This window comes from Bacidia gigantensis, assembly GCF_019456465.1.
Source record: "Bacidia gigantensis strain McMullin 20006 chromosome Unknown contig_231, whole genome shotgun sequence".
NCBI lineage: Eukaryota > Fungi > Ascomycota > Lecanoromycetes > Lecanorales > Ramalinaceae > Bacidia > Bacidia gigantensis.
In genome coordinates, this window is record NW_025408598.1 from 1,560,151 (window position 1) to 1,580,538 (window position 20,388).

General features: G+C 49.3%; 8 protein-coding genes across 8 annotated transcripts; 4 read left to right on the forward strand and 4 right to left on the reverse strand.

The window, feature by feature from the left end:
- Positions 1 to 84: 84 nt before the first annotated feature.
- Positions 85 to 1,924, forward strand: KY384_004463 (uncharacterized protein; the record flags this gene model as incomplete). The annotated part of the gene is made up of 4 exons (XM_044812969.1): positions 85 to 96; positions 158 to 306; positions 356 to 435; positions 495 to 1,924. 4 exons carry the CDS (start codon positions 85 to 87, stop codon positions 1,922 to 1,924), a joined length of 1,671 nt encoding a protein of 556 aa, XP_044670389.1.
- A 130-nt stretch (positions 1,925 to 2,054) lies between these two features.
- Positions 2,055 to 3,281, forward strand: KY384_004464 (uncharacterized protein; the record flags this gene model as incomplete). Its single annotated transcript, XM_044812970.1, has 2 exons — positions 2,055 to 2,522; positions 2,592 to 3,281. The coding sequence occupies 2 exons, from the start codon at positions 2,055 to 2,057 to the stop codon at positions 3,279 to 3,281; spliced, it is 1,158 nt and encodes a 385-aa protein (XP_044670390.1).
- Positions 3,282 to 3,932: 651 nt separating this feature from the next.
- Positions 3,933 to 4,593, reverse strand: KY384_004465 (uncharacterized protein; the record flags this gene model as incomplete). Its single annotated transcript, XM_044812971.1, has 3 exons — positions 3,933 to 4,090; positions 4,148 to 4,196; positions 4,345 to 4,593. 3 exons carry the CDS (start codon positions 4,591 to 4,593, stop codon positions 3,933 to 3,935), a joined length of 456 nt encoding a protein of 151 aa, XP_044670391.1.
- Positions 4,594 to 6,331: 1,738 nt separating this feature from the next.
- On the reverse strand, positions 6,332 to 8,596 carry KY384_004466 (uncharacterized protein; the record flags this gene model as incomplete). The annotated part of the gene is made up of 1 exon (XM_044812972.1): positions 6,332 to 8,596. The coding sequence occupies one exon, from the start codon at positions 8,594 to 8,596 to the stop codon at positions 6,332 to 6,334; it is 2,265 nt and encodes a 754-aa protein (XP_044670392.1).
- A 1,278-nt stretch (positions 8,597 to 9,874) lies between these two features.
- On the reverse strand, positions 9,875 to 11,188 carry KY384_004467 (uncharacterized protein; the record flags this gene model as incomplete). Its single annotated transcript, XM_044812973.1, has 3 exons — positions 9,875 to 10,270; positions 10,328 to 10,474; positions 11,057 to 11,188. The coding sequence occupies 3 exons, from the start codon at positions 11,186 to 11,188 to the stop codon at positions 9,875 to 9,877; spliced, it is 675 nt and encodes a 224-aa protein (XP_044670393.1).
- Positions 11,189 to 12,855: 1,667 nt separating this feature from the next.
- KY384_004468 (uncharacterized protein) lies at positions 12,856 to 13,567 on the forward strand (the record flags this gene model as incomplete). The annotated part of the gene is made up of 5 exons (XM_044812974.1): positions 12,856 to 12,886; positions 13,092 to 13,123; positions 13,182 to 13,340; positions 13,395 to 13,489; positions 13,543 to 13,567. 5 exons carry the CDS (start codon positions 12,856 to 12,858, stop codon positions 13,565 to 13,567), a joined length of 342 nt encoding a protein of 113 aa, XP_044670394.1.
- Positions 13,568 to 14,265: 698 nt separating this feature from the next.
- Positions 14,266 to 16,070, forward strand: KY384_004469 (uncharacterized protein; the record flags this gene model as incomplete). Its single annotated transcript, XM_044812975.1, has 2 exons — positions 14,266 to 14,809; positions 14,860 to 16,070. 2 exons carry the CDS (start codon positions 14,266 to 14,268, stop codon positions 16,068 to 16,070), a joined length of 1,755 nt encoding a protein of 584 aa, XP_044670395.1.
- A 1,396-nt stretch (positions 16,071 to 17,466) lies between these two features.
- KY384_004470 (uncharacterized protein) lies at positions 17,467 to 19,643 on the reverse strand (the record flags this gene model as incomplete). Its single annotated transcript, XM_044812976.1, has 3 exons — positions 17,467 to 18,710; positions 18,760 to 18,862; positions 18,918 to 19,643. 3 exons carry the CDS (start codon positions 19,641 to 19,643, stop codon positions 17,467 to 17,469), a joined length of 2,073 nt encoding a protein of 690 aa, XP_044670396.1.
- Positions 19,644 to 20,388: the final 745 nt, after the last annotated feature.

The following is a 20,388-nucleotide window of genomic DNA, read 5'->3' on the forward strand; positions in this document are numbered from 1 at the left end:
ACCTTCAATTACCTACCTCCAATTGTCCCTAATTCTCGTTCCCTGCAACAAAATATCTGACTCATTGGAAAACTACATCTTCTAATGTCTCCGTTGGTGAGTGAACTGGCCTCCTGAACTAACTAGGTATTTTAAGTCCAGCTAACCCTGCTTCAAGTCTAATGTAGAGCCAGCCATCGATGTTGTCTATCAAGTCTTGAAAGACGCACGGAGCATTCCCACTCCGCCGAATGTCGTTCCCATATGGACAACAATCCCAGCGGATATCCTGACACCAACTTCCGCATACCTCAAGCTTTCTTCAAAGTGTGTAAAGCCGCCTACTAGCCGAGCTTGACAGCTCACTATCTATTAGATGTGTATCGGAGTATTCCTTTTTATTCGAGAGCGCCGCGACATCAGAAACCCTTGGGAGATATAGCTTTGTTGGTGCAGGTGGGTGGAAAGAAGACCATTCGTTCGTTGCTGCACCGTGATACTGAAGGCCTCTTTAGATCCTCACAGCATTCTTCAAACCGGCCCTGGTTATGGGACTGCTGGCGACCCGTTGCCCGCTCTTGAGTCAAAGCTTGCTAGCTTTCGCGAAGCAATCGTACCCGGGGCGACGTTGCCTCCAATGCTGGGCGGGGCAATTGGATATGTTGGGTATGATTGCGTTCGCTATTTTGAACCGAAAACTGCGAGGAAGATGAAAGATGTTCTACAAATACCCGAGTCTTTATTCATGCTTTACAATACGATCATAGCTTTTGATCATTTCTACCAAGTCATCAAAGTCATCACATACATCGAAATCCCAGAGTTACCAATTGACAAAGCTACACTGCTTTCAGCCTACGAGCATGCAAAGCAGAAACTTGAAATCTACATAGAAATTCTTCAATCACCTGAGACGCCACTTCCACACCAACCGCCCATTACACCCAACAATACCTACACTTCAAACATCGGTCAATCTGGCTATGAAGCGCATGTCGGAACATTGAAAGGGGAAATTAAGAAGGGAAGCATAATACAGGCGGTTCCGTCCCACCGCATCTCGCGCCCGACAGACCTCCACCCTTTCAACATATATCGCCAGCTTCGCATGACGAACCCATCTCCATACTTATTCTATATTCAATGCAACGGCTTTCAGCTCGTTGGCGCGTCTCCAGAATTACTCATCAAGCGCGAGCCTAATACCGGCCGGATCATAACTCACCCCATTGCGGGCACTGTAACACGAGGCGCAAACCCTGCCGAGGACATAAAGCTTGCGAATGAGCTTCGAGCAAGTGTTAAAGACAGGGCGGAGCATGTAATGCTTGTTGATCTTGCGCGGAACGATATAAATCGTGTCTGCGAACCAACGTCCACAAGAACTGATCGCCTAATGGTTGTGGAACAGTTCAGTCATGTACAGCATCTGGTCTCTCAAGTCAGCGGCATATTACGGCCGGATAAAACCAGATTTGACGCTTTTCGCTCGATCTTCCCTGCCGGGACAGTGAGTGGAGCACCAAAGGTGCGGGCGATGGAATTGATTGCAGAGCTGGAAAAGGAAAAACGGGGTGTTTATGCTGGGGCTGTGGGCTATTTCGGGTATAACAAAGTTTGCGTACGAACAAATGAGCAGGGGAACGGGGAGACTGAAGAGATCGAGGGGGCAATGGATACGTGCATAGCTTTGCGGACGATGCTAGTGAAGGATGGTGTGGCGTATTTGCAGGCCGGAGGCGGAATCGTTTGGGATAGTGTTCCTGACGAGGAATGGATGGAAACCATGAATAAACTCGCTGCTAACATCAGATGCATTGGCAATGCGGAGAGCAAGTATTCTTCACAAAGCCAGGAGCGCATCCCAAAGATGGGAGAGGCAAACAATGTGGCTGATCATGGGAATCAGAACGGACATGCCCATATAGACCTAGTTGCCGGCTGAATCTAAGAGCTTTGAACAAATCTTGATATGTCCACTCGAATGACTTGCTACTATTCCTCAACTGTGGCCGCAAAATTTTCGTAGACGAGGTTTGAGATCTCGGCATGAACAATCTTCCGAACGCTTGAGCATGCCCTCTCAAACACCGACCGTCTTCTCCTCCACGGAACTTGCCTACCTGCACTCCTCACTTGCTGCTTCACCACCGATCCGGCCTGATGCTCGGGCCCCAACCACCTTCCGGCCGCTCATTGCGGAAACAGATCTCGTCCCTTTCGCTAATGGCAGTGCGCGTCTGTGCTTTGCCGATGGTACCGAAGGTATTGTTGGCGTGAAAGCCGAGATAGAGACGACTGTCACATACGGTAGCTTGAGAGGTGGCGATCGCATCGATCCGATCAAGCAGGATGATGCTGAGAGCCTACGGCTGGGCGAGCACGACTCTGTTGAGGTCACGATCGATATACCTGGCCAACGGGACGACGATCCCACAATCCATTTCCTTTGCCAAATGATCCAAGAAAGTTTCGTCACGGACAGACATCTACAGCGCCGTCTCTATATCAATGATCACTGGCATTGGAAGCTCTCTATTGACGTGCGTTTGCCCCCATATACGCTTCATGTTACGCTAGCTGCATACTAAATTACTGACATTTCAGTCCAGATCCTCCTCCTCTCTCAACCGCTCTCCTACCCTCTTCCCCTTCTTTCCCTCTCCACGCACCTCGCTCTGCTCTCCACACGTCTCCCGGCCCTGATATCACGAGGCGAAGAGGATCCGCTCTTCGACGATGACTGGGATGCCGCACTACCTCTCTATACTTCTCCCTCTCCTACCTCTACCCCTAGGATTACCAACACCATCTTGAGTCAACAAACAGCAACTACCAAAAACAGCCGCAACAAGCCCCCCGTACATCTGCTCGTGATCTCCGTAGCAGATAACATCTTTTTCGATCCTTCACCTGAGGAATTAGCTGTCGCTGACTCTGTTGTTGTGATTACGCTTACTACAAAGGCAAGAAAGAGGAATGAAAAGAGTAAAGCTGGAGAGGATGATGCGAAAGGCGGGGAAGGGGTCGAAGTGCTGGGCATACGCACGCTAGACCCTCCAGCAAGAGGAAGTGCGAGCTCATTTGCTGCCTTGGCGCAGCAGAGTGGGCAGCCTGGCGGTGAGGGGGGTGGGAATGAAGATGAGGAGGGTGTCTGGAGACCGAAGGTAGGGGGCATGAAGAGAGCGGTGTTGAAGAAGATGACCGAAATGTGCATCAAGCGGAGAGGCGTGGGGGAAGAAGTGATGGAGGGGTTGGAAAGTTTTGCTCGTCAGGGAAAGTATCAGATGCACGTGTTATGAGACATCAAAGAGCAGAGTCTATACGTTCTAAAGAGCTGCGTTTGCTCCCGTGTACTGCACAAACGGGGCGAGCATTGAGTGGAAAGGTGAAGAGGCCATACATAGTTGTAGCCGGCCCTAAGTTGGCCTCTTGAGAAGCAGATATCGAGTCTCTCGGTCTCGTTGGACTGTGGGAAGCTTTGTGGGTCTGAAGAGGACGACTAGCCGAGAATCATCTCCGGGTGGGTCGACAGATCTTGTGGTCACGCACGATAGATGAATCTTTGATATTCATTTGTATTGTGCTATTACGCACAATATCGAGATCTCTAACGAGTGAAAGAAGATTCTCAACATGGATTTGTATTTCTTTCCTACCATAACCTCAATCCTTCTGAAATCAAGATATGATCAAGAGGGGTGATAGACTGCTTCTCTAAGGCTTGTGTTTGCATGAGCGACCCTTTACAAGCACCCCAAGATTTTCTTGTTTCATTTCCATCTCGGCTGACCTACCTCTCAGTGATATGATGGCAGAGGACAACGTCTCGCTAATGAAGCATCTCCTGGCTTAAACAGACATCTATATTGGGCTCAGTTGTTCATTTCCAATTTAAGAACATCAATTGAGTGCAAGTATGACTAAGATTGAATGGATGCTGCCTATGGTTTTCAACCTTCAGTCTGCTCCTCTTCCTTTCCTTGATTGGCCTCGTGCTCGAGGACTAAGTCGTGAATAAGCCTAGTATCAAAATATTCTCTAATTGTCGCAATCTTCCCATTGGAGTCGAAGCGGACAAGATCGACGAGTTTTAAAGTATGCCATCGATCTGAGCATCACGGTCAGAACACTGCCCTCCCAAATGCGGCTCCTTTTCTTCACGAACCTTTACCATACTTGGATTCTGCCGTACTGGAGTATTCCACGGCCGCCCACTAAAAATACTAACGTCAGCAAGCAAGCCATCGAACAAGATCGCCCGTAATCAAGAGAAGTGCTTGTGGAAAGGGTGTAGAGAGCCCAATAGCGATCGCGCTTCTAAAATTCTAGCAAACGCAGATACTCAGAAATCACAAGGCTCACAGCACTTTCTCCTCCCCCGATGACACGCTTGATCTCAAGCCTGATGCTTTCCCGCTTTACAGTATCCGAGATCCGCGCAAAGACTTTCTCGTTGAATTCCTCCAGAGACTTGTAGTGGCCAGCGATTTCATGATCTTCCCCAACAACCTCCACGTCGACCGGGTCAGCCATATATTCATGGAATTTCTCTGGTTGCGTTCGGGTGGCAAATATTTCCTCAATTTGATATGCATTGGGGTATGGACCCATGACTGCGGTTTGGGTCGGGCTGCCTCTCCTGATCTAGATTTGAAATCACAATGTATTGTGTGGGAAATTCCGGATCTATTGTGGTATCAAATCCCCGTGAAATGGAAAATTGACGCTATTTGATCTGCCAGTCGCGGTCTAACGACCCATCATTGCGTGTTCTTGTCGACCGATGTTGATCTACTTGTTTGCGTTCGGTGGCTGCCGTTCGTGATGAAGACCTGCCTCATTTAATGTCGAAATTTAGTATTGGGAAGGCTATGCCGGCGTGACTGAAATGATCAACGCATGAGCTAGCCAAAGTCTCTCGACTGGCCAGCCTTAGGTGCAATATGTGGAAAAGATCTTCGCTATTACCGAGACGTTATAAGGGATCGGCCTCCACAGACGGCTACTGCAGCCATTGACGCGAGACACAGTGGTCCAACAAGACGGATATGATCGGTCTTTGTTCAAGTACCTAATTTAACCAGAAACGTGACAGCCTGGAGAAGAAAAGCTTAGCAAGTACCAGAAAGGATCATCGCCTGCGGACTGCGGACATGCTCGGCCTTCCTAGCGTGCAGAACCCCAACGAAGAGATTCCTGCATCTTGAGGGCTTGATTCTCCTTGCTGTTGTCTTATACCGAGAGGGGTTGTTTGGTAAGTTCCGCATTCAGGCCATGTTGAGCACTCGAAGCGCTAAGCGAGGGTCAGTAGTTGGTAAACAAGACTATTCAAAACAGACGAAAAAGCATTGCAGAGTAAAACACATGAGAATGGGTTTCAAGACTTGCATTACTCGAGCTACCTATCAGATCGGACAAGATAGCCCTCAGTCCCACCCCCTTTGCAACCCACCCACCGCATATCACAACTTTTCCATCACGCGCGTCCCACTTCGCCACAGGCCCAGGAGGGTAGAGCGATGTAGGTAGCAGCAGTGGTATACAGTTGTATCATTTCCTCACATCGAATAGGTAAAGCGCGCGATTAGTAGGCCCATCAATTTCTTGTAAGATATCATAAGTGTGCTGGGTCGGAGAGGTAGCAGCAGCTCTAAAGCGCGCGTCCTTTCGACGACCGAGATCAGGTACAAGCTATGGGCGAACAGGCAGCCAAAGACCGCCCGTGACGCTCATCTCTCTGATTAAATACTTGGATGGCCAAGGAAGACGTTCGTGCCATCCGCACATCAATATGAAGAGTTCATCTAGCAATTTCCGGAATATGCCAAAGATCTCCTCGCATTGTTTGTCGATATCCATAGGAAAGTAGAGGGCCAGGCAAGTAGCTGCAGAAAAATCCATTCAAATGCGTGGGATAATCCTCGTAGTCGTAGAGGACCTCTGTATTTCTCAATCCCCGACACATGAAATCCGCCCAAGAGGCTTCGGAAGGTGAGCTCTCAGTGTACAATGTAAATCTCTTAAAGAGAAGCTTCCCTCGACATAGCGCAATAAGCAGATATTCCTGCGATCATCCAACCATCCATCCTAAGACGCAAAATTATTATTATATTGTATGTATTCGTGCTCACGAGCATGTCGAGCCAAGCTCCAGACATGTTGCCCAGAAAGCACAAAATATTGCATAGAGATAGTGCAGACCTCGTGCATGTCGAACTTTGTTCGCGAATATCACAGCTCTCCCTCAAGGAGTGTTTGCTCGATCGATTATTTGTGTAGAAGGTGGATCACGTTCCAAGATTAACGACCTCAATTATTCAACTCGAATTCTATTCTTCGTACTTATTATTTATCCGGTCTTTCCAAATGTTGGGTAGACACTTCTTCTCAATGTCTCAACGTGTGAGTCTTCCATAGTAGGAGCTCGCTGTCCCGCGAAACCTAGCTTCTCGTCTTGCCAGCGGTGCTCACCAGAAATACTTGATCGACCTATGTGGCGGTGTGCAGCATGTACGGGATCATTTGCAGCATCAACGAATGGGTTAGATCCAACGTGTTCAGCACTCGCGGGTGGCTCATATGCCGGAGCTGGTCCATCCAATACTGTCATAGGTCGAAGCTCACGTGATACGCCATTAGAAGGAGCAGGTCCTCCCTCTGCACGGACTTTGTTGCCGCGGGAAGCGAGCCAAACTGCTCGACAAATGCCAAAAAGCAAGATGATGAACCAAACAAGCAGGATGCATGTCGAGATGATTGCTTCTGTACGGATGCCGTCAGCAAGATGCTGGACGACTTTTGCGACTGCACCGGTGATCTTGCTCGTTGTTTTGTCACCTGGGTTGGCTAGAAAGCTCTGGCTTTTTTCGTTATCTGGAGAGTCATCGCCCATGGCTTCGGCGGCGCCCAAGCTGAACGTATCATTCGGAAGTAAGGGAAAGGTGACCTTTGCGTTGTCAGAAACCCATGTAAGGCCCTTCTCGATGCCCTGAATTTTGTAGCCGATGAGGCAATTGAACACTTCAGTAATGGGGTCATAAAGCACGGTGCCGCCAAAGGTCTTGTTGAGCACATCGGTGGTGTGATCAACAAATGAATTAAGCGTTTTGTTGACAGCACCCGTCGTTGTATTGACCCATCCAAAGACATCGTGATTGATGCCATCGTTGACGTTCAAGATTGCGTGGTTGGTGTCATTCGACCAGGATGCTGAAGCGTTGTTCAAGGCGCCTACTACCTTATCTGAGAATGCACCAACCTCGTTTGCGAGCACAGGGACTTCCTTTTGAATTGCTTTGAGCAGTGCGTATTGACAAAGACAAGACAGCAGGCCTGTAATTGCCAGTGACAGTACAAGCAAGGCTGGTGTTGAAGTCGCGTACGCAACGACCCAACGGACTAAAACTTGGCGAGTAGTGTCCTTGACAGGACTCGAGAGTTTGATCCCAGCGCCTGCGGAATATGGTCGCGAAGCAATATAGATGACATCCATTGGGTCGAAAGAATGATCGCGAACTAGCCCAGAGCGTTCCTTTTGGATTCTGAAGCGACGCATTTCCCGATACGCCATTGGAATGCAGACAGCAATTGCAGCAATGACTAGAACAGCAATGAACACCTTACGGGCGTCGTATGCTAACTTGGCTAGACCGTCAAAGAACTTAGGTATCTCGCTATCGTCCGTGCAAAAGCTGAGTTTTTGCTTGTCTGGTACGGGGAGCATCGACCGGTTAAAGTTGAAATGTAAGGAGCCGTTGATGAGCTTCTTGACCTCTTCGAAAGGTAGTCGAATGATGTCATCAGTGAAGTCTTGAACCTCGTGAAAATCGGGGATTGATTTGTTGAGCTTCTGGAGGTCCGCGTCCAGTCCAGACGGGAGCTGGAGAGTGGTGAGTGCTTTCTGCTCGGCGTCCAAATTGATCTTCGGTATTTTTCCATCGCCGCCACCAAAAACCTTTGGGATACTGTTGAGGGCACCGGTGAATTTGTTGAAGTCGCCTTCGAACCCATCGACGGCCTTTCCAATGTCGTCGCTGATGCCTTTCAGCGTCTTGTTGACAAAGTCTGCGACATCTTCGATGACTTTCAACACAACATGCAGACTTCCACTAACTGCAAGAGTGATCAAGCACATGTATGTGGAGGTCAACATATTTACATAGAAGACTATCAACTCTTCGACGCCAGTTATGGTCAAGAGGAGGAGTGACATGAGGCCATGAACAGCCTTCTCTACGCCAGCAGCAGCCAGCTCATTTACCCCTCCTGAGAGGTAGTGAGGCATGGAAGCCATAGCACTGCCCATCGATTCATCTCCTGAGCAAGCAGACATCGCTTCGGTCTTGGCTGAAGCAAGGTCATGGTTAAGTCCAGAAATAGCAATAAGTACTCGAACGAGAATGAGAAATAAGAGTACGGTCCATCTGTTGATCCAGACTTGCGATAATCGAGAGCGTAATCCGAGGTACGGTGTGATGTTTTGAACTGTGTTCGGTGTTACGCGTGGTGCATTATCTTCGGCTGTGTAATAATCTCGCATCCCATGATCGCCAGCGGAGAGAGATGGAGGCACAACTGGGAATGTTGTGGCATGGTGATTCCCTGTGGAAGACATGGTGATAGTTTTGGTGTATTAGGAGTGCTAGATCTATCCCGCCGGGGGTACAATATAAGCCTATGTTATAGGTGAAACGAGCTGCACAACATATGTAGTATGAAATTAGAAACAGAGACAGTACTTGCTGCGCAGCAGCGGTGTTGAGTTGAACAAAGAGTGGATGTTAAATCATGGTTTTGGTAGAATGAAAGGGAAAGAGAGTGAGTACAAAGAGAGATGAAAGAAACAAAGCAGCTACGGTAACCGCACAAAGAGCGCCCAGGACCGGCAAAGTAAGAATAGAAACTCACAACACTCTAGGTCTCCACCACCAAGCCATGAAGAATATCGTGAGTGTGAAACAATAGCTTGCCATTTGCTCCGAGTGTTTCAAATCTGTCGCGTTCACGATTCTTCACAGGCCAGTCATTTGGCAGCCTTCCATTGGCCGAGAGCGCCTCCTCGTACGCGCGCCCTCAAGTCTATGCCGAAAATACTGGGCCACCTATGTATGGACTTGATGCCCAAGTTGAAGAGATGACCAGTTCTTGACTTCGTTTTGAGATCTTCTGTCGGCCAAAGAGAAGACCTGCGCGGTACTTTGACAGTACTGGCTTGCGACTCGAGGGCATCGGGATGCGGCTTTTGCGCCAGGCGCATTGATTGTCAAGTCACCATGGCGGTTTGAGATCAAAGCCTCGCCACAGGACCGTCGCGCATCACCATGACTGCCCCCGAGTCGTAAGGAGGCATCACGCTCGATGTTGTGTTCGGCGGCGCAAGCTGGTGATGATGCCTGAGGAGAACTTTAGAAATCAAGATTTGCGACCGAGTAATAAGGGTCGTGGCTGGGTCTGACGCTAAGTTCTAACGCTAATGCACGGCCTAGATCTTAGGCTAATGGAATATAGATAGATGCATGCTTGTCTAGAAGTAATAAATAAGTCCGTCGTGAAGGCACAGGTGCTCATTCTTTCTCCCGTAAATCGCCCGCGAAGCCATTCTGCCTTCTGACACTAGAGCCGGAACCCTTACTTTCTGACTTCCTATGTCGCTGTCACCGTAGGGATCATTTAGCGGCCTTTCTGCGACCATACCGCGACTATGTCTAGGTGTGATGCCATGCGCCTTGATCTTGTTGCCGTCAATGTCTCTAAAACCGACTGTCCAGCACTGTGAGCCTTGTGCACGGAAAGCGTAGCACTAGCATTGGCAGAGAAGTGGCGACGTGCCTCTCTCGGTCCTTTGGATGTTAGATCGAGCCTGTTTGGCAGACATCCCTTTCGCGCCATCTTTTCACCAAATCCCAAACCATTTCTTTGGTTGAGGCCTAACACCATTGTTCGGCAGCGTGCTTGCATCTACCAGCCTCCCACTCCTCTCATCGATGACACAGTGGCCATACTTTTTCTCGAAAGGTGGCCAATACTCCACTCCTTGATCATCCGGGTCACCTCCATGTGCCTTACGATAGCTAGCTCTTTTCTGTACGTCGTCTACCCCACGTTGGTTCTTTGTGTAGGATGGCATACTCTGCTCATCGGCCGACGCCCGCCATGCAAAGATGAATTGATAAAAACTGTCGAGCGGGTGCAGTAGTACCTGGCCTCGTGTGGGAAGCCCATTCTTGAAGGTTGTTGAGCGCTTCCAATTTTCCCACATAGTGAACGAAGCGAGCAGTGTAAGAGTTCCCTGTACCCCACATGTTAGATCCGAGCAGAAAGAGCGATGCATAGACTGTAGACATACCAAGGTGATCCACAAGTGTATCCATGTATTGGTGAGAAACCAGTGCAAGAATGTCCCCTTTGGGGGCATCATGTTGGGGTAGTATTTGGTGTTCTGTCTGGCAACTTGCTCATGGGTGAGTTCCGGGCCATAATTGCGTGGTACATTCTGCTTCAGCCGTCTGCCATGGGAAGGAGGATTAAATCGAATTGGTTTCTCGAGGGTTCTTGGTTTCGTTCGATTGGTAGAAGCATTGCGACATAGCAGACAGATTTGCGGAGTGGTTCGCAATGAGCCTAGTTGGATAGATGGCCGGGAAAACAAAGGCAACATTCTTAAGAACGATAGACGGCTAGGAGTTCTTAAAGCCATGTCGGCCGTGTATTGCTTGACATCAATCGAATCTCTTGAAGATCTTGATTCGCTCAAAAAGACCTCAATGCCCCCGACTGAGAGGGTGCACCCAATGCCACGTTGTGAATCTTTTCATATAAAGCTGCCTTCCTCCTTTCTATCCGCAAATTTAACCATTGTCGTTGGCATCATTCTATCTACAAAACTACCGTGGGTCTTCCTCAAACAAGAAATTTATGCCGCCGCGCCATCGCTTTTTCAATTCCTGTAGCCACGCAGAGAGATCTACCTACATCGATTCCTAGTGTTTCCATAAATTGCGCCGTCTACCAGGGATGCATCTACTTTTGTGTCAATATGTTGACATGATTTCGGCCTTGTTCGAGATCTACTTACTTTCCCCTCCCAAGTCCAAAAGGTAGCAGTGTGCCGCATATCTTTGGTTTCAATAACTCTCAGCATACCCGATACAGACTCTTCGGGGCTGATAATGCCGTCGACATCCATTCCTCCGGTTGCACTTGCCATATCTCTGAGATGAGTTAGCCTTTTCAATGAATCCTGAACAAAAATCACGTACATCGATACTTCGCCTGGATGCATTGCTAATATTGTTGTTAAGATTTTCTTGTTTTGCAATTCTGCGGCCAGATGCTGCAAGTCAATTATTAGTAAAAACCACCAGAGGTTTTTCTTCACCTTACTCGTAACATTTGATTCAATGCTGCCTTGGAAGCTGCAAAAGCAGCAAAGCTGTTGAAAATCAGTGAGCGAGACATTACCACGGTAGGCATTCCCATACCCGTCTTGGAATTGCCAGCTATTCGACGCTGTGGCGAGATCGCTGGACATGAAGACAATGGTCTTGATTGGTATCCGTGTACTCAGTAACTTTTGTGACGTGATAATGGGGCCAATCGTATTAGTGTGCAGATGCTCAGCGAATTGGCCGAATGATCTTAGACGCATTAGTTGTTATATGTTCCAAAGACAATCTCATCGTACAGCTCGCATGCCCGCTAAGGCGTCATTAGATGGGTTCTGACTCCGGATCCATGACATACATTCGGGTATCTCATTATGCCGGCGCTCAGGACGACGTAATCAATTCGGTCAAGGTTTTTCCTAGCAGCTAGATCTTGTGCAAATGACTAAGAAAGATCAGACCATGAGCCAAGAAAAGAGCAAAACGGTTTGTACGGTGATGCTTGCTTCATTGGATATGTCACATTCCAGAAGCTCGCAAGTGGCTCTAGGCGCTGAGCCGGCGAGTGACCACAGTTGAGAGGCACTTGCAGGATCTCGAATGACGGCATAGACCCTGTCTCCACGAAAAAGAAGCTGCCGAACAAATTCCAGCCCGATGCCCCTACTGGCACCAACAATGATCCAGACCAAGGAGGCTGAAGTATGAGCTGTATTGCTTAAGCTTGGCGAGAGCGAGGCGCTGTTACGCAGTGGGGGAGGAGAAAGCCCATGAGGGCTCTCTGATTTATAGAAAGCCACACTTGATTTATGAAGGTTTTTTCAAAGTGAAAGGCGAGAATTTACCAAGCAGCTGACCATGAAAACAGTCCACTTAAAACCCAGTTTGGTACGTCGATGGCATAGTCAGAAGTGAGTCGTTGGCTCAATTTGTGGACTAAGTCGCTACTAACTCACCGAAGCAGTACACTTGGCAGGTCAAATAGCTTGCTAAAATGACAGTAACGAGTACGTATCTGATGGACGAAGGCAGGCTCCACATGGCCGGGGGCATACCAAAAGTCTTGGCAAGAATTTGGGTTCCGAAGCCTCCCTATATTGCTTTAACCCCTGGATTAGACCAACCACTTAGTTGAATAATTGAATGCTTTGCCTATATGGCTGGCGGTCCATCTGATGGTTGGCTAAATCAAATCCCAAATATCCGAATTGAGGGCTTTCGGCTGCTTCCTGGTGTGTCTTCCGGGATTTCACGGAACCACCGGCGTATGAGAATTACAATATGACTATTGTGATTGGCTGACGATGCTGACAGAGGTGTGGCTGAACGACGGGATCTAGCTCTGTGCATTTCCCAGATCGTCATTGAAAAGAATATTTGTTTGCAACTTGCCCAACCCTCGTTCGTGATCTTAATCGCTCAATCCAACACACGACACTCCCTTCTCTCTGCCCATACATATACACACCTTCGCCGCGCACTCTTTGTCATGGCTCCAAAAAACGATTCTTTTAAAGATGGTAGGTGCCTTTGCCTCATCCGCGTTCGCCGAAAAGCTCTCGCTCCATCTACTCGTGGCAATGGGAGGAGCCAGCGTAGCAGATCAGCATCCCGCAGCACCGACTTTGGGATTGCATATACTGCCGACGCGAACATAGCTGCGCACTGTCTTTGCTTCTTTCAATTCCGCTTGTCGAGGCATTGACTGACAGTTGTCGACTTTAGGCGATGCAAAGAAAGGTGCAGGGCTATTCAAGGTAAAGCTTATAAGGCCTTCTTTATGTCTTCTTCAGGGCCTTCCTGACATTCCCACAGACGCGATGCGCGCAATGTCACACCCTAGAAGAGGGCGCCGGTAACAAAATCGGGCCAAATCTACACGGTCTTTTTGGGCGCAAGACAGGTCAGGTTGAGGGCTTTTCGTACACGGATGCGAATGTTCACAAGGGCATCACATGGAAAGAGGACACTTTGGTATGGGACGCTCGATACATTTATTCTCCGTCCGAAGCTCATGAATCCCGATAGTTTGAATACCTAGAGAACCCGAAGAAATATATACCCGGCACGAAGATGGCTTTCGGCGGCTTGAAGAAAGGAAAGGACAGGAACGATCTGATCACGTATGTATCCATGATCCCAAGTATCGCTTTCGCATTTGCTAAGTCTACAACAGACATCTCCGGGAAGCCACGAAGTAGATCAACTTCACCTTATCCATCACTCCACTCCGATACCCTGGAAAGTCAACTGTCCTTCTCGAAAGATGTATTCTAGGCGCTAGATTCGATTAGACAGGTGGTTGACTATCAACGAATAGACGTTGATCGCCTTTTTCCGCTCTTGAGATACTTCATCGCGACGTTGTACATTATCATCTACCCAATCTACCACTTCTTTATTACGGCATTGATTGTCTTGTCGAGTTTGGTGCACGAGAGACTGCTCTGGGTTCAGAGAAGAGAGCCCAGCAATAAGTTCGCCCTAGACTGATACAAATTTTGTAAGACGAATGTACGATATAGTTGAGAGCAATCGTAGAAGCCTCTCTAGACCATCATTCCCTATCCATTAAGCCAACCTGGTATAGCGTGATTGACTTCCCCTGCATGACAGGGGCATTCGGCACGATCATTGGATCAAATCAGCTGCAGGGCGGGGGTTGCCTCAAACACCAGCCATCGCTTTTCAAGACGCGACCGCCTTTCAGACCATGCTAGCATGCCCGACTGCCTGCCTGAGTCACTGACAATCTTTAATCCTCCATAGTGCGCCATCATCGAAACCATGTGCGAGGTCACATAGGCAACACTGACTGCGATCTTGAAGAGGCAATTGTCCTCCACAATTTCATCCCAAGAAACCCCTCCCTTTACGTGCTACAAGTCTTGACACAGCAATGGCGAGCTCACATTACACATCGCCACCTTCATTTGATGATCGCACAAGCCTTACCGGCTCTTTGAACGATTTTTCAGATTCTGACAAACAGCAGTCTCCAGTGTTTGGCCTCCCATCTCAACACTCAGGTTTCCGCGCAGGCGAACGGTCAGCTTCTGAACATGAAGAGGACCCGGAAGAGGATGTTGCTTCAGACGAATCACCGTGGTCACCTCCAGCATGGCGTCAACCCGCTTCTGCTGGTGGATGGTACAGACACCAGCCATATTCCCAAGACGTGGAGAGATTGAAGAGCAAAAGCGCCAGTAGAAGTAGGACAGGAAGCAGAGGGTTTAGCAACGAGCCAGATGACGACGAAGATATTACGCTGGCTGCAAAAACTCCATTACCGAGAGGCAGTACGAGTCCCGTGAGGGAGAGTTTGGCACGAGAGGCCGTCAGGAATTCCAGAGTAAATACTCCGCTGAGTACGCTACCTGCCCAACGAGAGGATATTGCAGAAGAGAATGTGGAGCCTGTCTCGAATGAGGGCCATCCAAACAGTTGTTCGCTGCTTTCTTCCTGTCTCTTCTGCTAATACTGACTGCCGAAGTTATTCGCTTCTCCTTGCGAGCAGATGTCCAGCAAAGAACGGAGCCCATCGATGCTGCAATCACATGGCTCCGAAATTACTATACTTCCGCACTGAGGTCATGGGCCTCCCTGATATCAAACGTCCTGATCATCACTCTTGCAATCTCAACCCTGCGCTTCCTCTTCAGAACACCCATCCTACCAGCAACCCCCGACTTAGTGAAAGTAGCGGGTCTCGCCCGCTCCTTTGAACCCCTAGTCTTTTACTCAGAAACTGGAGTACGCCAGATTGGTGATCTTCAAGAAACCGGCGTTGCAGTATGGGACCTAGGCGAAAGCGTTCGCTCCACTAATATGACTTCCGGGCCAATCATTGTGGATGAACTTGACGAACTCAGCGAATCCCTCAAAGGACTCTCCATCGAGCTCACTAAATTCTTCGCAAATGTCGACGGCGACATCGATGGCATCCTCATTGTTATGGACTGGGCGAAACGGGAGCTCGTAGCCCTTGACTCCCTCCCCAGCAATTCCCTCTCTTATGCCTTCGCAAACATCCACTCCCTCCTCTCTAACGCCGGAATTTTTGAATCTCGCTCTACGGGCCTGCAAACCCCCCTTGGCAAAATCTTCACTACCATCTTCGGCACTACTAGCTCTCAGCGCACGCATCAAACTTTACACCATACCTTCAACGAATTTCTTGAAGTGCTAGAACAAAGCATCAACTCCGAGCTCATCTACAGCACCGCCCTCTTCGCCCTCTTCGAGAACATCGACCGCCAATTCCTCAACCTTCAGCGCACGGTGATCCGCGAATTCGACACCCAAGAACGGCTAGAATCCGAATTCCTCTCCTCGCTATGGACGAGAATCATCGGTGCCAACACCCGCGCGCTCCGCAAATACGAGAAAAATAAGAACCTCCTCGCAAGCGTGCGGGCTAAGACTACGCAGAATAAAAGCTTGCTGGTCGAGCACAATGGGAAGCTGCAGGCGCTGAAGGGGAATCTGGAGGCGTTGAGAAGGAAGCTGATGAGTCCGCTTGTCAGTCGCGTGGAAGGTGGGGGGAGGATGTTGGGTGTGGAGGAGCAGATAAAGGGGTTGGATGGGACGTATGAGCACTTAAGGCGCGTGAGAGAAAAGCAGAAGGAGAGGGTCTTGGAGGTGTGGTATGGAGGGAGTAGGAGGGGTGCATCGGTGGTGGGGAGGGAGGAGATTGATGGATGACGGTCTTCAGTTCGCGGGACTTGAGTGCCTTGTTTGATTGTAAAGCGTATGCGTTGGATAGACGGACCGCTTTTGACGACATTATGAGATGAAGACGGTGAGACAGGAGTTGGTGAGTATTGATAAGGTACAATACTATCCCTTTTTGCCATTCACGCTCTTCAGTCATCCGGTCCCTTGATTTCTATTTCTGAAATTCCCTTTTTCTTTATCTGCCACGTTTCCTAAGCCCCACTTTCTTTTTGCACATGAATAATCAGCCTCATATTTTTCATGTGCTAGAAACTCCCCATCGATTATTGTCAAGGCACTCCTTTCCTTTTCTCGCTTCCTACTACCCGAACACGCCGCCAACAGTATAGAAAGGGCCTCTTTCCTAGGTTATAAACCCACCGCCTCCCAAGGGTGCAAAAAAGACCACCTTCCTGCCACACAGCTGAGCAGATGGATGATTTCCTGTCACAAACCAGACCTAGAGCAGTGGTGGAGAGGCATCAAATGCTCTCTATACGTCTGCTCGCTATGTACAAGTACGCTTATCACAACCCTGGCCCCCAGCATTGCATCCACCTATCTAGAGCAAGAGCTAGAACGGCCGGCAGAGAGCAGAGCTCTTCATTGCTTAGTTCCTAATACATAGCCTGCGTGTTGTCCCTGGTAAGAGGCGTTGCTAAGCCTTGAGAAGAGGAGTTAGTCTGGAGCATGACAGGCTCAAAGCGATGGCGACTGCGATTTAAGGGCAGGTGGAGCGTCGTTTGTGCTGAAACGCAGGGAGTTGTTTCGAAGAAATTCGGGAGTCTGCAGGTGCTTTGTGGGGGCAAGTGTGAGGGGAGGGGGGTTGGCGACGAGGCCTAGGTAAAGGTGAATGCTGATGATTGACGAAATCGGGCTGGGAAAGGCTAGATTCTCTGCGCAGAGGAGTCATCCTGAAGATAAAGATCTGTTGTTGTCATGTGAGAGGCGGAAGCCGCTCATGTTCGCATACAAAAGGATGGAGATGCTGAAGCAAGGACCTTTAAGGATTTTGAAGGACAAGGGCTTTGCGGGGAGAAGGATGCAAAGAGGAAAAGATATGGAGAGAATCCTTATGGCCCACATGAATGATTACGACGTCAAAATGCAAATTCGGCTCAATGCGCAATGTATTAACTCAATCATCCTCAGATGCCAGCTCCGATCAAAAAGATCCAGTAACGAGTGTTCGCCACACTTCGACCGACGCCCTCAAAGCACCTAAAAAAATTTGTGCCGTGTTCTCCCAAACTCCCCTAGCCTCTCTAGCAAAATGAAGACAAGTAGAAAAAGAATGAGGTATAATGAATGGTATCCTTTCCTCACTCTCAACAACTCCATCGCTGACATCGCAAGCTGACCCAATCCATCCTATTGCTTCTCCTTACCGATACACGGGTGCATACGATTCCCTATGCGTATCCTCGTATCGCTTATCCCTCCTGCCATAGTCGCCTTCGTACATTGAATCCCCACGTCTGGGAAGGCGGTCATCATAGTCTCGCCTTGGACTGGCACCGTAATTGCGGCTGTCATCTTCTGCCTTCTTACGTGCGCGTTCTCGTGCTTGATTATCGAAGTAGGCTTTAGTGTCTGACTCGTCCAAAACAGGCGCCGAGGCAGGCTCATATCCCTGCCCATAGCCTCTCACATCGGGCTCTGACCGTCTGAAATCTGCAGTGGTGCCACGGCTAAATGACGGAGAGCGCCGGCGACGATTGTTCCCAGCATTTGATCCAGCACGGTAGTGTTGGTGGATTTCAGGCTTGGGAAGCTGCTGATTGCCGGTGTTGATATTAATAGGTCGAGTACGATTGGCAGTTGAATCTGATCTGGCTGGTTTGCCGTTCATGAGAGAGTCAGCCCTTGGCTTCGAGGTCTCGCGTGGTCGAATCTCCTCGGGCTCATACTGTCGCCCACCTCCAACTTGGGACACATAAGGCTTTCGTTCACGCTCTATTGGCTTGGAGACTGGCGGCTCCGGCGGATTCATGTCATCTACCACCGCGGACTCAGGGACATTGGCATAAGGCGCACGCTCGCGCTCAATCTGAGAGTTGGGGTGAGAGGGTGTTGGAGATGCGAAGACCTCCGGTTCTGCAAAGCTAACGCTCGGACGAGGATTCTGGGGAGTGGGGGTCTCCTGAACGCTCGGCCTGTGCTGTGACGGAATGTAGGACTCCGCAACGTTTGGCTTAGGCTGTAGCGGAATGAACGAATCAGTAGTGTTGGTCTTCTGTGCGGATGGATCTTGACGAGGTTGCAGATCTTCTTGGCTTCGCTGCCGTGGAATTTGGATTGATGCGTGCTCAATCATCGAATCTTCAACCATATAACGCGTTTTCATGTCCTCGTGTTTTGGGAAGAGTCGTCTTGTGATCTCTTTCGGAAAGCGCTCCTTCTTGTCATCTGGATTGTTGATCGGCATCTCCAACACTGCTTTCTTGAGCCGCTCGAACTCTGCCTCAGGATGTGCAAGGATTAGCAAGGTCATCCATCTTTCGAAGCCAACCGGCGTAAGGCCGGGAATGTCGGGTCGCTCATCGTGTCTTTCTTGTACGAGATGATGCTGGCAGGAAAGATCTCGATACATGCGAGAGATAGACGACCGCTCGTCGTCAAATACAACTGAATAAGGTAAGCTACCGCGAATGAGATGTTTGGAAGGAGCACGTACCGGACCAAGGATACAGCTCAGTCTCGAGTTTGACATCGTCATAGTATTTCACCATCTTATCAGGCGTAATAACAATACTATGCTGCGGCTTGTAATCCTCAATCTACCCTACGTTAGATATCTGCAAAATCGTTGAGCACGCTATAATTGATACTCACAATGTGTACAGCTAACCCACGTAAAAACTGGCCAAGCCTGGCCGTCGCCTTGCATTCTTCGTCAAACAAGGGACCCCATATTTTTTCCAGTGTGGTTTCTTCTTTGCCAGAGTGCAGCCTTGATGGACCCTTGGGCCTCGAATACTGCTTTTCACTTGTGTCGCTGCCCTGGCTAAAGGGCGAAGGAGACCTATTGGGACTGAAGTGTGCTGCTCTGTAGCCTTTCGATGGGCTCATGGGTGGTTCAAATGGTTGGGCTGATTGTGGAGGGGGCGAAATTTGGTCGATGGGGTCGGAATGACGGTGTGGCGAAGGAGGGGTGAAGACACGGTTTGGCATGTTAGGAGAGGTGCCAGAGGTGGTGGTCGACGGCGATTGGGGAGGAAGTGGTTGTTCTTGTGTGGGCTGAGAGGCTAAAGGTGGAGGTGGGAAAGAGCTTTGCTGCGGTGGGACTGGGGTGCTGCCATCGAGTCCAGTGCTTTGGAGCTGCTTGATTACGCTTTGGGTGATTTGCGCAATCAGTTCTGGTGGCATGTAATTTGAGGTCTCGGCCTTATCAAAGGCACTTGAAACGGCCTCATCCACGTGCTTCTGTTGTGAGGCACGACGACTGTGATCTGTGGCCGTCATCGTAGGATTTTGTCGAAGAATGGTCGTCTCTGGCCTGCGCTGGGTAGCTTCATACGCCTCGAGGTTATGATTGTAATTCTGGTCGTGGCTGGCCATGCCTACACCATTGCAAAACCCTGCGGCCTCCGCGAGCTCAGATGTGTCCAGTCCGTGAGAAAGTGTTGGCTCGTCGACAGTTCCCCTAAAGTCTAGTGTTTACTTATTTCCTGAGGTACAGCCTTAGGTTCTTTGTAGTAGTCTGTAGATGTAGGATAGTTTGTGGAAGTCGAATCAGCAGTGCAGAAGAAGCCGGACGAAAAGCAAGGCTGGGAAAGCTGTTTGGTTGGAGGTGTCTGTCTGCTGTCTGATTCACAAGCCAAAGAAAGCCGACGTAGATGCGCAATCCTGCGGCTGGGCGATGATGTAATATTTGTTTTAAGGTTGTGTCGTACAGATTACAGTGGACGGACCAGATGTTGAAGAGTGGAAATGATGGTAGAGTGCAGTGGGGAGTGTTGAAATGACAGTTGTAGTGAGAGGAAAGGCTTGCCGTCCTCTTCTGCTGTGCTTCTTGAGCTTTCTGTCAAGCTCAGCCTTGAATCCTGTTTCCGGTTGGGCTAAAGTTGGCTTATGGGGGGGGATACGACTACTACTGCAACAGCAGCTGTGCATTATTTTGGCCGCATCAACTAGCCTCCTACTAGAGCTTTAGTAGCAGGCAATGAACAACTGCCCGTTAAGCCCCTGCTGGACGGCCTTTGGGTGACGCTTCTGCACATGGTGTCTGGCGATAATGGCTACTACCTTGGCCTGCAGAATCACAAGAGCCTTCTCCTTATCAACGTATTGGTAAGAAGATAGA